The 17,296-nt window shown below is 41.8% G+C and overlaps 2 protein-coding genes across 2 annotated transcripts; one reads left to right on the plus strand and one right to left on the minus strand.

The window, feature by feature from the left end:
• Positions 1–1,577: 1,577 nt before the first annotated feature.
• On the plus strand, positions 1,578–13,165 carry LOC133026493 (sodium/hydrogen exchanger 3-like). Its single transcript, XM_061093388.1, has 16 exons — positions 1,578–1,938; positions 6,949–7,251; positions 7,360–7,520; positions 7,971–8,049; positions 8,144–8,321; positions 9,197–9,417; positions 9,500–9,702; positions 9,798–9,887; positions 10,769–10,839; positions 10,921–11,050; positions 11,139–11,284; positions 11,629–11,752; positions 11,849–12,022; positions 12,558–12,612; positions 12,701–12,787; positions 12,873–13,165. Exons 1-16 carry the CDS (start codon positions 1,578–1,580, stop codon positions 13,163–13,165), a joined length of 2,676 nt encoding a protein of 891 aa, XP_060949371.1.
• A 664-nt stretch (positions 13,166–13,829) lies between these two features.
• Positions 13,830–17,125, minus strand: olah (oleoyl-ACP hydrolase). The gene is made up of 7 exons (XM_061093000.1): positions 17,021–17,125; positions 16,725–16,852; positions 15,286–15,424; positions 15,083–15,182; positions 14,776–14,945; positions 14,593–14,675; positions 13,830–14,336 (listed from the first exon to the last, which is right to left on the minus strand). Exons 2-7 carry the CDS (start codon positions 16,849–16,851, stop codon positions 14,194–14,196), a joined length of 762 nt encoding a protein of 253 aa, XP_060948983.1. The 5' UTR covers position 16,852; positions 17,021–17,125; the 3' UTR covers positions 13,830–14,193.
• Positions 17,126–17,296: the final 171 nt, after the last annotated feature.

The raw sequence follows: 17,296 nt of genomic DNA on the forward strand, positions 1-17,296 counted from the left end.
GCAACACAGTTTTTGTTGTGCAGCGTGCGGAGCAGAGGATGTTGGGGGAACAAGCGCTCAGTTCCAATAAGGGAGACAAATGGGTCAAACTGCCTTCCTGTCCTCACACGTACTGTACATGCATGTGAAACACATGCACACACTCAGTTTGTCTTTTGTGATTTAGCCAGGGAATAAAAGTTGTGGTTGAGCTGAAGCAAATTAACACACTGTACATAAAGAAGGTGAAAGACTCACGAGGGAAGATATACACTCTGTTTATATGTAAACCTACTTCTATCTAATGCAATCTGATAAAACAATCCTGCATTATAACCTAATCTCTTGGAGGTTATGATGTTTAGTTATTGTTGAAAGTGGTTAAAGGAGAAGTTTCATCAACTTTACTGTGATTCTGGAGGCTGTAGTTCATGTTGCTGCTGATTTCAATGCTTTTTAATGAGACGTGTTTCTAATATTTTTGTTTTCTAATATAAACGAATCATTAAAACCTTCATGAATGAAAGACTTACAAAAAAAGAGTTTGACGTAACTCGCTGTCCATCACACAGTATCCATGGCCCAATGTATACCGTCCCTATGTCTCTAAATGGGACCATCATTTACTAAATGAACATCATGCTGTATTAACTAAGACTTGAAACTAGAGATTTTGATTACAAACTTTTTACGTTATAAATTGAGTTCATCACGGCTACTGTGCCGACTCCGGCTCCAAATGATGTCACCGGCTCAAGATGGCAGCGTTGTTTATCTGGAATGATTTGATCATTTATGAGTGGTGGGAGGAAGTGGTATCACTGGGAGAAGTTGACTTAGTCTGTGAAGTATTTTAAGTGGTCGGCAAGACCAGGAAAGGCTTATTTAATTACTGTCGTTTTACCGTAAGAGGTGGCATTGATTTCTCCCTCTCACAGTTTTTGTTTACACAGGATTTCAACACGTAGGCTGGTTTCTCACAATTATTTTTCAGATAATTCCCCTGTTTTGATATCTCCTGTAAGATTTAACCCCTCAGTGGTTTCTGTCAACCATTAGTCTCATGTACAGGAGGAGCTCATGGCTAAATCTGGGAAAATAAAATGAGGATTGTATAAAAGAGGGAATTTTACTTAAAATTGTGAAAGTTTACCTATATCACCTTCATCCAAACTCATATCAAGCTACAGTATATGTGACAGCAGCAATATCCCAGAATAGCCTGTATGAGTATGTGCTTCTAGAATAAGAATATTCTGCTGTCCACTCTACATAAGAGGTAATAATCAGTAACACAAGCTTTTGAGCATCAAATCTCCCATTGAGTAAAGTGGCCAAACTAGCTGGGCTGGGTGCAAAGTGGGAGGCGACCGGGCAGCATCAGGATGGGCTGAGCTTCACCTTGTGTCAAAAGAGAGGAGCGCAGAGAGGAGAGCCAGGTAAAGATGTGAGAACAGAGTGAGAGGGTGAAAGAGACCTGAGAGAGCGAAGGAGGAGACGCAGGAGATGAATGAGCGAGAGACTTGCCCTCAACCCACTCGAGTCAACATCTTTAATGAGACTTGCCCAAGAGTTTGTGAAACGTTTCTCTGACAATCATGGCTACCACCTGGAGATTTGCACTGTTTCTGTGCGTGATGCTGCTGGTGTCCGGAGGCCCGAGTCTGGCCAGTGAGGAGGCAGGGGCCACGGGGCGCAGCGGAGGTCACGGGGTCGCCTCAACCTCAAGTCCGGCCCCGGGGCACGGGACGGAATCAGGTCATGACACAACCGGAGACGCTGGTCATGGGGCTGCTGGTCATGGAGACGCTGGTGATGATGGTCATGGTGATGGTCATGGTGATGGTCATGGTGGGGAGCCCATCACCACCCTGCCAATCGTGACCTGGAAGTGGCACCATGTCTCCACCCCCTACATGGTGACTCTGTGGATCCTGGTCAGCTGGCTCTGCAAAATCGGTGAGTTCCACCAAGTCCGGTCCATGGAGAGCTGATGGGTCCCGACCCAAAACAAGGGCAGGACTGTGACTAATCTTTTTGATATTGATTAACCTGGTTAAATTACAGAAAATAGTGAAAAATGTTATTTTAAACTTCCCTCAGCTCATCCTCAAACGTCTTGTTTCTACCACAAGTCCAGATATTGAGTTTACTCATTATGCAAAATGACGTGAAGCATGAGTTTCTCTCATTAGAAACGATTTGGAGCAGTATTAGAGAGATTTGGATGTTTGTCAGTGAGCAGAGTGCAGGACTCTCACTGTCAAGGTGAAGTTCATCGTATTTCCCAAACTTATTCTCACCTGTGTGGTTCGATTACCACTGATCCAGTCATGTCTCCGGTGGCTCTGATTAACAAACCGGCATCCAGGGTCACGCTTCATGTCCCAAACTGAAAAGTTGTGAATGGACCTGGACTAAACCCACTTGTTAAAATACTGGATCCAACAGTTTGACCTCTGTTGTGCTTCACACCTGACGAGGCCTCGGGTTCCTCTCTCGTCCTGTTGTGGTCACAAAAAATTGTCATTAGAGTTTCATGTGTACACAACAGACTTAAATAGGCGATGTGGACGTCACGTGTGTGTGTGCGTGTGTTTGTATACACCTCCTCTGACATAAATAAGGGACTGGGGTTTTCTCTATAAGATGCAGGAAGATCAGGGAAAACAGACACAATCTGCTGACTTTCATATTTGTCTGCAAAGTACAGTAGATATTTAAACTTCAGGGTTAATCTGTTTTGTCTATGTAAGCTGAAAATGTAACAGCAGTGTTTGTAATGAAATTAAGTAGTTATGAGTGAAAACAGAGAAATGTGCAATTGCTGTTTTAGCAGCTGATTCTGAGATTTCAGACACTTTTCCTTTGAGTTTTTGTGGGAAAAAAGAGGTTAAACACTTTAAAATACATTGTTAAAGAAGTCAAATCAACTCAAATCACACTTCACTGTTGATAAAGTTCCTTTCATGCAAACGTGTAAAACAAGGAGCAAAACAATACATTCGAAATTCGGCAGTAGAATAAAATGCAATTCTGCACCAATAAAATAAGTAACATATACATGTACACACATTTAAATAAAATAAAATGCATGGAGTAAAATTATTTAAAATACAATGATAAAAGAGAAGTAGTAGGTCTTAAGGTTTCTTTTAAAAGTGTTTACTGGTTGTCCTCAGCTCCTTTGGCACAGATAATGATTATAGAAACCAAATGCCACCGCCCCGAAGTGCAGTTTGGTTATTTATAAAAACATCTCTTGAATTCAAAAAGGCTCCATAACGCCGCAGATGAGACGGCAGGTTTCACCTTTCAACAATAACACCACAGTTCTCCCAAAACCTTCCACTGTTGCTCAATCAATTCAAGACTTTGCACTTGGAATCACTGAAAAGAAAAAAAAAGAAACATTAGAAAGACCAAAAGCTTTGAGAAGGTAAATATTTGCACAAGTGTCAGCGCTAAGTCTGCTGTTTCTTTATTGGATCAAACTTTTATAGATGTGGAAACAATGGAGCCGATAAACGTTTGATCGCTCGGTCGAGCCCGAGAGCGACGGCGGTGAATTTCAGTTTGATTTATGGATTTGAGCTAATCTCTGGAAAGTCGTCTTACACAAAACAAAACCACAGAAACATTTATAAAGTGCAGATGTACAACTCATCAGTCAGGACCCTCAGAGTTTTGATCATGGGCTTGTTGTACAGTTACTTTGGATAGTATGCATTATACTTCATTTGAATTATCCATATGTTTGTAATTATATATGACAGGATAATTTATTTTATTTCAGGTTGCCTTGACAACAGATTAAAATTAGCCAATACAGCTAACCGTGGCTCATTTGATGTATTTTATCTGTTGATCAAGAAACATCGTCCGTATCAACTAAAATACATTTAACTTAATGTCTCAGAATGATTAAGCAATAAGTGGAAACCTACCAGTGAATAAACAGTGACATTAACATCTAAAGCATTAGTGTGTGAGTTTTAAAGATGAGACTCTTTATAGACACAACAAACCATAACACAACAACCTTTCCATGTAACTACTGTACCCCCCCCCCGTCTTAGAATGACCTCTGTCTGACCTTTCGGTGGAGTTCACCCGTCTTTGGAGCATGCACCGAGCTGTGGCCATTTCTGAATGAATGAAACGTTAAAGTTAAAGTGCAGCCTCCGCTGAGCAGGATGTGCTCGGCCATTAGTTGATAAGTCTCTGCGGGGGAGGCTCTGTTTGACGGAGCAGCTAAATGTTCTCATAATTGTGATTTACAGCGTCTGAAGGAAACAATAGGGACTATATGAAATTATTCCGACTCCACAGTTGAATATATAACTGAATTCAACTTATCCAACAGTCTTTAAGTTGCTGTTAGCGGAGATGCACAGTCGGACACCTGTGTGAGAGCTAATCATCAAACCAGTCCTTCGTCCCCAATGAGGCTATTGTCCCTTGTCTCGCTCAAACAGGACGGGACAGTCGGCCAAAGAAAACATCCAGTCATCACGCAGCCACTGAATCAACGCTTATGGGAATTCACAGTGTGGGCTGATATAACTTCACTGTGGAAAGATGCCTGTGTTGTCAAAAGACTTATTGTAGAGTACGTATTTAAATGATAAGGCTGCTGTTGCTCTATAGTTTTATTATTGTCAATGAATAAAAAGATCAACATGTTTATCTCTTTCCACAACTTAATCCTGATCCCAACTGTTCTCATAGTGACGACATAAATCTGTAATTTAAAGGCCATGAATGTAAGAATAAATAATAAGAATAAATGTAAAAGATTGGAAATTCGAAATCAGAAACTCCTGAAACCCATCGTCCCAGTGTCACACTCAGGACAAAACAAAGGCCTGCGCTTGTTCACTCAATCAGAGCTGTGTCATATCTTAGTGGCAGCTTTTCTTTAAGCCCTGGAATAAATGGAGTGAGAGCGTCAGGGACCGGGACTGAGTAACGTCAGCGTCAATCATTACTCAGCACAAAGCCTGGAGATGAAACCAGGGGGAAATATTTCCTCAACACATGCACAGGTATTTGTTCAGGAGCTATCGAATGACCAGATGACCTGTGCCCCATCCCACACACACACACACACACACACACACACACACACACACACACACACACACACACACAAACGCACACAAATGTGTCATCTTGAGGAGATGTGTTAGACACCGGAAAGCACAAACAAAGCAAAGACTGGTGAGTGTTTCAAATGTGACTGAATAACTGGACACATTTCCCAGTCATCCGTTTAAACTGCAACCTAAACAGACACTCGCACTCACACACACACGCACACACACACACACACACACACACACACACACACACACACACACACACACACACACACACACTCAGACACACACAGAGGAGATACTGTACACATAAAAGGCTGAGTCCGGCGTTCTGCACACTTCTGAATTCCCTGCACCGCTGCTGACCTCAGCCTGTGGGAGGACACAGAGTCACAGACCCGATAGAGAGATGCATCATCACACTAAGAGATAGACTAGTGAAAAGACAACTTGAGTCACTCTTTACCTCCTTCTCATCCGAGGTCGTACAAGCAGAGACAGAGGAACTTTCTTTTGTGGAGTTGGGGCGTATTCACTTGATCCAATGCGACTCTGTGGATTTGTGTGTCTGCTGCTGTTGGGCTCGGTGCTGCTGGCGTGGCCGGTCTCGGGGGAGAAGGACGACCATCGAGAACTTCCAATCCGGCCTTCAGAGTCCAAAACGAACTTGAATAGGAACGAACATGGTCCTCCCAAAAACATCACAGGAGTGCCCATCGTGACCTTTAAGTGGTCTCATGTGGAGACCCCTTATCTGATTGTATTGTGGATTTTGGTGGCCGGTTTGGCCAAGTTGGGTACGTAAAGAAAGTGTTTTTCCTAAATGATGTAGCTTGGCAGATGTGGATCATGGATGAATGAAAGTGTCATCCTGTTAGAGTGAGACCAAGAGGCAATACCAGCAGGTGGCTGTGGCCCAGGAGGTAGAGCGGGTCGGCCACTGAACCCTGTCTTTATGCATCAGGTTGTTTTCCATCACGTCCCCTCAGCATCTCTCTGTTTGTTTGTCTTTATAGCAGATTTATGCAAAAAAACCATCAAATGATTTCAATGAAATTTTGTGCAGGGCTGAAGCGTGACCCAGAGAAAAATCCTTTACATTTTTCGTGTGAATCCAGGAATGATTTATCACTTTTCCTTAACATTGCGAGACGGGACATTTATTTGTGTTGAATCAGTCACATTTAGGGGACTGATGTTTATGAGTAGCTTGACTCTTGGGTCTTGGCCAAGTTATGTCCTCTACTTATTGACGTTTTTAGTTTGCTTTTTCCATTGCGCTCAGCAGCCTTTTCTTGCAAGTCCAAATAACCCCAGACTGAACCTGTCACCTGGACTGAAGGAGCAAACATATCTATTTGCACATAAACGCACAATGATAAACTAAGCCCATAAAACAGACCAGGGTGTTCTCACCTTAATCTTAAACTACTATTCAAAGGCAAATATCATGAGGATAAATGTCTAAAGCCTTGTGGGGCCTGGAGAAATAAATCAACATTAATTATGAAATAGAACTATTGCCATGGATCAGTAGGTTTTATTATTAAATTAATTATTATTAAATGGCGATTAAGTCAAGAGGCCTCAAGCAAAAGTCTGTGTTTAGTTACACAGAGAGATTTCTGAACCTTTCCTCTCACCACCGGAGTTAATCATATTCCCAGAAGACAGAGTGACACCTTCTCAGCCAAGTGCAACAGTTGATCATTTGCAAGTTTTGCAACCTCTCAGGTTTTAGATTGATGGTTAAGTTACAGCTCAACGACGGAAACCTGCAGGTGGATGGCTCTTGTGTGGAAACCCACATTCAATTTTAAGGACAACTTGTCTCTGTCCCTTTTGTCTTGTCCCTTTCTCCTCTCAGTCATCGAGGCCAACCACCATGTGACCAGCGTGGTCCCCGAGAGCGCCCTGCTCATCTGCTTCGGCTTCATCCTGGGCGGGATGATTTGGGGCGCCGACCTGAAGCAGACGTTCAAACTGACCCCGACGGTCTTCTTCTTCTACCTGCTGCCTCAAGTCATCCTGGACGCGGGCTACACCATGCCCAACAAGCTCTTCTTCAGCAACATGGGCGCCATCCTGGTCTACGCCATCATCGGGACCTGCTGGAACGCCGCCAGCGTGGGGCTGTCGCTGTGGGGGTGTCACATGGGAGGAGCCATGGGTGAGAGAGACTTTTGAATGAACGCTAAGGGAATAAAGACCAAATTCTAGGTTTTATTTACTTTATTTACTACATTAATGCTTTGTTCATTCACTTCCTGTGCTCCAGGCGACATTGACGTGGGCCTGCTGCAGTATCTTCTGTTCGGCAGTCTGATCGCCGCCGTGGACCCCGTGGCCGTCATCGCCGTGTTTGAGCAAGTCCACGTCAACGAGGTCCTCTTCATCATGGTGTTCGGAGAGTCGCTGCTCAACGACGGCGTGACCGTGGTTCGTATGCGCCCGATGAGGCTTCACCTCAGGTTACCTGAGAAGCAGAACAGTCTTGAGTTAGCTGACAACATCCATCACGGGAAAAGCAAAACACAGCTACAAGACGTGAAGTGCAGTGAAAACAATTCCACACTTCAAAGTCAGGACCTTTACACCCCCCCGACTGAGGCCTTTCCTGAACTCCTGTCAATCTGCTCTTTGAGGCGGGTGATGTAGGAATCAGGTTTGCTTGCTTAGCCTGTATATGTAAATATGAAAGAGTCACTTTTAAGTTTCCACATCTTTCAAACACTCTGACCTGCAAAAGAGAATTTGAAGAAACCTTATGATGAATATCGGAGCTGTAGATTAGAAATAGACTAGAATGTCACTTGGTAGAAAGAAAGCATTTATATCCTCTAAATCGTTTGACGTGTGGAACTCACTTTCCTCTGCTTCTTCTCTCAGGTGCTCTTCAATGTATTTGACGGATTTGTGTCGCTGGGAGGACCCCAGATCGACGCTGTGGAGATCATTAAAGGGATCGGTAAGAAGAGGCTCAGTGGACACACCTGGTGTTAGAGATGCTATACGTGATCCAAGTTATGATGGATTTATTTGTCTACGTGTGTTCTCTTCAGTGTCCTTCTTCGTGGTGGCGTTCGGCGGTTCCCTCATGGGCTTCCTGTTCGGCCTGCTGATCTCTCTTCTGACCCGATGGACTAAAAACATCCAGATCATCGAGCCGGGCTTCGTCTTTATCCTGGGGTACCTCTCCTACCTGACCGCTGAGATGCTCTCCCTCTCTGCCATCCTCTCGTTAGTATTTCATTAAAAATATACTTTGTTTCATTGATTCTGCTTCAAGGTATCAATAAAGAGTTATTGCATTAGTTTAAACTAGGGCTGGGCAACGATTAAAAGTTTTAATCGCGATTAATCGCATGATTTCCCTGATTAATCACGATTAATCGCATTTGTATACGCAAAATCCAATAATGAATTAAAAAGTAGTGTATAGCGCAATTTTATTTTCACAGTTCTGCCATATGAACGAAAGTGCCATAACATTTGTTTTGCAAACACTTTTAACATCAGCATTTAATACAGTAGCAGTTAAATAAAATATTCAGTGTAAATATTAACAATGTTATCAAAGCAAATACAAAATTAAAGCTCAATGCCACTGCCAGGGCATTAATGTTATCCTCTTCGTTATGAAAAATGTATACTCCTCCCTGCGTCTAACGTAGTCTGCCGAAGCTTCACTCCACTCGTTGTTTCAAATGTGTGTTTTGCTGATATCAACTGTGTGTTTTGCATTGAGGTGATATTTTAGACTGGAAGTACTCCGGTGATAAGAAAATTCACCTTGGCAGTGGTTACAAATTACTTTGGTTCTGTCGACTCCGCCGTCTGGAAGGACTTTAAAATGAAAATGGCCATGTAAAAGCTCCGTACCCTTATCCATGGTTGTTTATCCGCCAATTATTTTCTTTTTTCCGGTTCCGCAGCAGTCAGCAACAGACTTTCACAAAATAAAAGCCTGACTTTCACAATAAAACAATAAATAATCAAACCTGAGTTAATGCGAGATAAAATAATTAATCGAGTTAACTCATCACTTGAGTTAACTCGATTAAAACGAGTTAACTTGCCCAGCCCTAGTTTAAAGTTTGAGTTTTTGTCCACAGGATCGTCTTCTGTGGTATTTGCTGCCAGAAGTACATCAACGCCAACATGGACGAGAAGTCCGTCAACACGGTGAGATTTGGAATGAAGGTTCTCGCCAACGGATCAGAAACCATCATCTTCGTCTTCCTCGGCATCTCGGCCATCGACAAGGAGATCTGGGTGTGGAACACCGGCTTCATCCTCCTCACGCTCCTCTTCATCTTTGTGTTCAGGATCATCGGTGAGATTTTGATCTTTGTGCTGTCACATTAGAGAAGAAACAATTACACGATCTGATAAATGTGTGTATGTGGGCACTGCAGGAGTCTTCTTCCTCACCTGGATCCTGAACAAGTACCGGCTGGTCCCCGTGGGGTGGATCGATCAGGTGATCATGAGCTACGGTGGCCTGCGAGGGGCTGTGGCGTACGGCCTGGCTGTGATGCTGGACGGGAGCAAGATAAAGGAGAAGAATCTGATGATCAGCACAACTCTTATTGTCGTCTACTTCACTGTCATTCTTCAGGTGACCACTCTTGTATTTTAGCTACAACAGAATATGAGAGCACTTTTTTGCAGCATCATTTCACTTCCTTATGCTGGAATCTCTTTGTTCTGCAGGGAATCACCATGAAGCCTCTGGTCACGTGGCTGAAAGTGAAGAGAGCTAAAGTAGCTGAGCTCACACTCATAGAAAAAGTGCAGAACAAGGTAAATCTCAAAATGTTTACTGCCATTATTACTATATTATAATATAATATATACTGCTATTACATTGGTATAATTACTATCATATATAAATATATATTATGTTATATTATAAACTATATATACTGTACTATTTTGATATACTGTCTAACAATAACATTACCATTATATCATCAGTACTATTACCATCATCTTGCCACTGCACCTTATCTACCTATTTATCTTGTGTTTCTGTTTTTATTCTTTCTACCTCAATATTTTTTATTTTATTCTATCGTATTGTATTTTATTGTATTCAAATATACCGGCTGCTATGACGACTTAATTTCCCTTCGGGGATGAATAAAGTAATCAATCTATCTATCTATCTATCTATCTATCTATCTATCTATCTATCTATCTATCTATCTATCTATCTATCTATCTATCTATCTATCTATCTATCTATCTATCTATCTATCTATCTATCTATCTATCTATCTATCTATCTATCTATCTATCTATCTATCTATCTATCTATCTATCTATCTATCTATCTATCTATCTATCTATCTATCTATCTATCTATCTATCTATCTATCTATCTATCTATCTATCTATCTATCTATCTATCTATCTATCTATCTATCTATCTATCTATCTATCTATCTATCTGTCTGTCTGTCTGTCTGTCTGTCTGTCTGTCTGTCTGTCTGTCTGTCTGTCTGTCTGTCTGTCTGTCTGTCTGTCTGTCTGTCTGTCTGTCTGTCTGTCTGTCTGTCTGTCTGTCTATCTATCTATCTATCTATCTATCTATCTATCTATCTATCTATGTCACCTTTCATGGTTTTCTGTGTCATAATTAAAATATAATAATTGGAGTTTTTCTCTTTCTGTTGTTGTAGGTGTTTGAACACTTGCTCGTCGCCGTAGAAGACATATCAGGACAAATTGGACACAACTACATGAGGGACAAGTGCGTAAAGACGCCTTGAACAATTTAAAAATGTCTTTATTGTATGTTTGTGTGATGATTGTTTGCTCTCTTGTTGTTCAGGTGGAAACATTTTGAGGACAAGTGGATGACCGGGTTGTTGATGAAGCCGTCGGTGAGGAAGAACCGCGACAACGTCTTCAGCATCTTCCATCAGCTGAACCTCAAGGACGCCATGAGCTACGTGGCCGAGGTGAGGATCATGCACAGGTTCAAGGTCACGGCTGTAGGATCAGGTGCAGGTGTGTTAAAGGAAGTGATCTCTCGTCCCGTGGCTGCAGGGCGAGCGCCGAGGATCACTGGAGTTCATCCGCAACGACAACTCGTACGTGGACTTCAAGAAAAAGTTTGGTGAGGAATTCTCAGAGGTGATGCCGGACATCATGGCCGACATGAGGGACGATCGCAGCGGAGTGTACGACATGAGGTGAGCAAACACTTTCACTGACTGGACTGAGACGGGTTGGAGTTCAAACCTCCACCAAGGCCCCAAAGGGTTAGGGGTAAGGGTTAGGAGTTAGGGTAAGGGTTTCTCCTTATGAAACATCATTTAAATCCACTAGATCCAGAAACATTCCTTTATCTAACAAAAGCAAATCAACTATTCACAGCCTGGAAACCAGATCTGATCTCCTGTCAGTTCACAGATCTGCTCAGACACTGCCTCCTAGTGACCACAAGCAGTCGCAGCATTTCTTTCTTGCTTCATTACTTCTTTGTCTAAATCAGTTAAAGATGAACTGGGACTGACATGATGTATTTCCCCTGTAGAATAGACCCTGTGCCATCAGTGAGCCTGGACATGCACGAGCAGAACATGAAGGGAATGAGGGAAACTGAGGGCGTCAACACTCATCACCTGCTGCAGCAGCACCTGTACAAAGGCAGGAAACAGGTGAACACTTTCAGCCTCTTGTCTGAACCAGATCCTCAGATCATCGTCCCCTCCCGGACGCTCACCGTTCTCGTCTCTTGTCTTCTGGGTTCGCAGCACAGACACAGGTACAGCCGGAGCCATTTCAACGTCAATGTGGATGAGGACGAGGTGCAGGAGATCTTCCAGAGGACGATGAGGAGTCGTCTGGAGTCCTTCAAGTCTGCCAAGATGGGCGTCGCTCAACCAAAGAAGATAATCAAGCACAAGCAGAAAGATCAGCAGCAAAAGGTCAGAGTCCCTCAGATAATGTATTACACATGTGGACGTGTGTACAGTAACCTGGATTGAACTTTAGTATTTCATTGGTTGAAGAATCAGAAACCCAAAAATAATTCTATAGAAACTAAAGTATAAACTGTAGGTCCCTTTCACATTTAACATATTTAGAACATTATTTAGAAACATATATTTAAAGTGTATTTAATTAGTTTATTAAGTATAGAAAGTCAACATCTGGTTGCAATCGATTTTAACTTTATTTTAACTTTTGTTAAATCATGTGTATTTAATATTTAAAAAAATATATATATAAAACATATTACAATTAATTGTAATTTGTTTAAATATCAATCTGTATTTAATATTTTATAATTACATTTTTCAGCATCGACATTTTTATTTTGTTGATGCAAATAATTCACAGGCCTGGTGTTCAAATCATGTCCTTATTTGAAATTGTTCTTAGTTTTGAGATGTATATTACCTTTTGTGTTCTATCTCTCTGTTTATCTATCTATCTATCTTTCTATTCATCCATCTGTAGATGTCGAATGGAAAATCACAGGACAAAGGTAAAAGCAACTATTCAGGAGATGAAGGTTTGTATCATGTTTAAGATTTATCAACTGAAAACGCTCTTCATGGAGAGTGTTTTGTAAAGAGGTGTCTCATTGTCTTATTTTCTAGATTTTGAGTCCTCAGAAGGAGGCGTGGCCTCTGGCTACAACGCATCTGGACCTTCATTCCCCATGAGGGTCACCTACAGAGCAGGAGGTGAAATACATCTGTCACCTCGTTGATGTTCAGTTAAACCTTCGACTCCTGTCCAGCACTAAGTCACTGTTTATCTCTGCTGCAGCTGGAATCGAGAACCCCGCCTTCTTGCCGGACCTGGACCCCACGTCGGGGGTGCAGTTGCCCCCCTGGCTGGGGGAGGTGGAGCTGGACAGCAGCCCGGTGGCTCCTTCTCAGAGAGCCCAGGTGAGGCTGCCGTGGACGCCCAGCAACCTGCGGCGCCTGGCTCCTCTTCGCACCAGCACCCGCTCCACCGACTCCTTCATGCTGGCCGACACTCCGCTCACGCAGCCGTGGAGCAACCTGCCCCCCCCTCCACCTCCGCCTCCCTCCGACAGTCCCGATGGCCACAAGTAGCAGCATCCTCACCCCCCTCCTCTTCCTCTTCTCCTGCCACAAACACAACCCAACCTCAGACTTTGCACCTTCTTCTCTCAAACAATTGACTAGGGAATGTTTTTCTTTTCTGTGCCTTCGTTAAATCTCCACGTTCACGACCCCGTGACCTCTGACCTCTGCTCTTGTTGCTCTAGCGTCGCCCTTCGCTGAGCGGGGGGGGGGGGGGCTGCAGGTGAAGCCTGTTTGCACAGCGGCACGTTATGGATCATGGTCACGTTCTATTTTAATATCGTAAATCAGTCCTGAAGAAACACCTTTAAAACGGAACGTGATGCAAAAACCTTTATCGAGCGCTGTAGATATTTATTCATTATGTTGTTTATATGCATAATAGAAATGGGGGTTTTAATTATATATAAAATCAGCTTCAACTCTAAAATCTGAATGTTTGTTTGTGTTTCATCGTGCATCTCAGAACAGAACTTTGAATTTTAAACTTGAAGAAAGAGACCAATGTAAAAATGTGACTTATAGGACAAAGATATATATATTTATTCACAAAGGAAGTTTGTATTGTGTTGTTTTCCAAAATCTCTAATCTGTGCACGTGCCAACATTTGATGAACTTGAACTGGATGTGTTTTAAAATCATGGATTTAGCTATAAAAAAATAAAGTCAATATGTGATCATGAAGTCGGTTTTATTTCATATTCACAGCTGATGAAACAATTAAATTGCATTGACTTATTTCTTGATCCCCTAATGAGAAGTGGGTGTAATATAGACCTGGAGAGAAACTGGGTTGACATTGATTTTAATCTATGAATTACATCTTTAAATACGTCACTTTTTATACATTTACCCTTTGAAAGAAACTAGGATTATAACCAGAATTATAAAAGCTATTCAATGTAATTTATCCCAAGTAGGGGTTAAACCAGGAATGTAACATTTCTGAAATGTACAAATTTAACTTTCATCAAACTGAATTGATATAAAAACGTACAAAAATAGGAGACAATGTGCAGCAATGGTGCCTATTTGATCAGAAATAGTCCATATCTAATGTTTCCAGATGATTTGTGATGTATTCTAAGATGTGTTTTTCATTTCCAGACTCCTTGAGGTAGAAATGAGCTCCGTCCAGCATCCTAATGGTGAAATCTCCTGATGTGACCTCTTTCCAGGCTGTAGAATAAATAAAAAGGTTACACAGATTATCATGCAGCACAGACTGCAAATAAAGATGGAAGACGTGTCTCTACTTCTTCCTGTTTAAGAAAATGAAGCTGTAGGATAAGGCTGCTGCAACTTGGAGTCTTAGCATTAGCGATCAGGGGTTCTTAGACTTTTAGTTTTAACATGGAGGAGGCTGCAGTGTAGGTTGTATGCTTGTCTCTTTTGCTCTGACGCTGCCGTGCACTGTTGGAATTCTTCAGCTGACCTTGTAAATCATGAGGCACGTCGTCCTTTCCGTCAAAACACGTAACAGGGCAGGACAGGAATGGCTGGTCTGGTTTGTTACACCTGCAGAAAAATCATAGACTCCAGTCACTGCTACTGTTCATACTAAAACCTGTGCTGTTGTGAATACGAGTTAATAAACAAGCAGGAGGTGTTGGCTCGCCTGTAGTGTTCCACGACGTGCAGGTCGGCCTTCAGGACAGGAAGGAAGCGCTTCATGACCTCGGGATTCCCCAGAAGCTCAGGAGGAGTTCCTCCGATGGAAGTCAGCCACTTGAGAAAGTCGTCATCTGATAAATCGCTTCTCTTTGGGGCTTTGAGTCTAATCTCTGACTAAAAACAGACAACACAGGACTGGTGACACTTGTCTTCATCAGTTCAGCTTTAATGTGATTAATGAGCTATGCAGATCTTTCTGGGTGGATATCTCACACAGACGGAGAAAGATTAAATTAGATAGATAAACTCACATAAGGTGCAGAGACACCAGACAGGAAGATGTGAACCGGTTGGAGGTTGTGAAGCTTCTTCAGAGCATCTGCCACAGCGAAGCTTGTGTAGGCACCGAAACTGAGACAAACCAGAAAGGTGAAAACACATGAAACAGGTTGAGTGGAAACACACACAGATGTGCTGTTGTTTAGGGGAAAAAAAGGCCTTTCTCTCGACATACCTGTGACCGAAGAGAGCAAACGGCTTCTCCTTCAGCAGCGGTAACAGCACGTCAATCACCTCGTCCACGATCTGCTGCATGTCCTGAGAGAACGGCTCCCGGGTGCGACTCTCTCTGCCCGGAAGTTTCACTGCAAACACTGGGAGGGACAAAACAAGCGTTACACATATCAGGAGCTACATGACAGAAAAGGAAATTAGGATTTTTGTTTTAATTCACCTTCTTTTTCAGCAGAGCACACTCTGTCTACATATTCTTACACTCATAGTATATTATATTATCTATTGTATAGTCAAATACTTATATTTATACCTCTACTGTATATCATATCATATTATATCATACTCTCTGTATATTCTTTGTATATATAAGTCTATATACACATATTTATACATGTGTACATGTTATTATTATTATTATTATATTTACTATTATTATTATATATACTGTTGCTGCCATTATTACTATATACTGCTATTATATTGGTATAATTACTATCATATATTAATATGTATTATGTTATATTCTATACTATATATACTGTACTATTTTTATATACTGTCTAACAATAACATTACCATCATATCATCAGTACTATTACCATCATCTTGCCACTGCACCTTATCTACCTATTTATCTTGTGTTTCTGTTTTTATTCTTTCTACCTCAATATTTTTTATTTTATTCTATTGTATTGTATTTAATTGTATTCAAAGATACCGGCTGCTATGACGACTTAATTTCCCTTCGGGAATGAATAAAGTAATCTATCTATCTATCTATCTATCTATCTATCTATCTATCTATCTATCTATCTATCTATCTATCTATCTATCTATCTATCTATCTATCTATCTATCTATCTATCTATCTATTTTGCTGTAAAGTTATAAATAAATTATATCAAGCTGCAGAAACTCCTAGATATTAGTCCCCTAAATAATAAATACACACTTTATATTGAGAGCCAAGACTTTTTTTCTAGGAAAGTGGTGCAAATGTCAAAGAAAGTGACAAATCTGGCCCTTGGTCTGAAACCACTTGAGAGACCTGTATGAGTTCTTTCTTGGGCCAAGATTCCAGGAAATCTGTTCAGTAGTTGTTGTGTAATCCTGTTGACAAATCAATCAGCTGAACAGGGGTGAAAAGATAACCTCCTGCACAGAGGGGACTACAACAACTACTTGAGGAAGAGATCATGAGAAAATGTTGAATACTAGGTACACAATAAAATACTACAAATACTACGACAACAACAACAACAACTACTACTAATTATAACTGTTATAAATGGAACCCCACAGAACAGTTCTCCTATGAGCCTTTCTAATTAGTTCCTTGAGGCTCTTCTAGTTCTACTGAGAATCCAGGATAGATGGTCAAAGTGCAGCAGCTCTTATGTAACATTTTCCATGTGTGTCTGTGTGTGTGTGTGTCACCTTCCACCGAGCTGAGGAGGTTCCCCCAGCGAGCGTAGTGCAGAGAGCCTCCTCCGGCCCAGGGGAAGCAGATCAGCCGGGCCACAGCTTCTGGATTCCTCTTGAAGCAGTTGATCACCTTCTCCATCCTGATCCAACACAACACATCTGGGTCACACACACACCTGCTGAGAGCTGCACACACACACACACACACACACACACACACACACACACACACACACACACACACACACACACACACACACACACACACACACACACGTCTGTAACAAGGTTCCAACAACACAACTCACCTCAAGGCAGAGATGGATTCCACACCAAGGGGATTGTTATTGTGTCAAATCACTGGGTTTGATTCTGGGAATCTGAGTCAACAGGTTGAAGTTCTTCCTGGTTGTCTTCTTCTGTGGTTTTCTGCAGTGAGATGGTGTTACTGGATTCTGGAGACATCTACAGTGTGGAGTGTGAATCTGCTGCAAGAGGCACAGAAACCACAATTAGTCATTTATCAATCAATCAAATATTTCTATACACGTTCTTATAATATCCAGATGCTCGGGATAGAAACG

This window comes from Limanda limanda, chromosome 19 (assembly GCF_963576545.1).
Source record: "Limanda limanda chromosome 19, fLimLim1.1, whole genome shotgun sequence".
In the NCBI taxonomy this organism is placed as follows: domain Eukaryota; kingdom Metazoa; phylum Chordata; class Actinopteri; order Pleuronectiformes; family Pleuronectidae; genus Limanda; species Limanda limanda.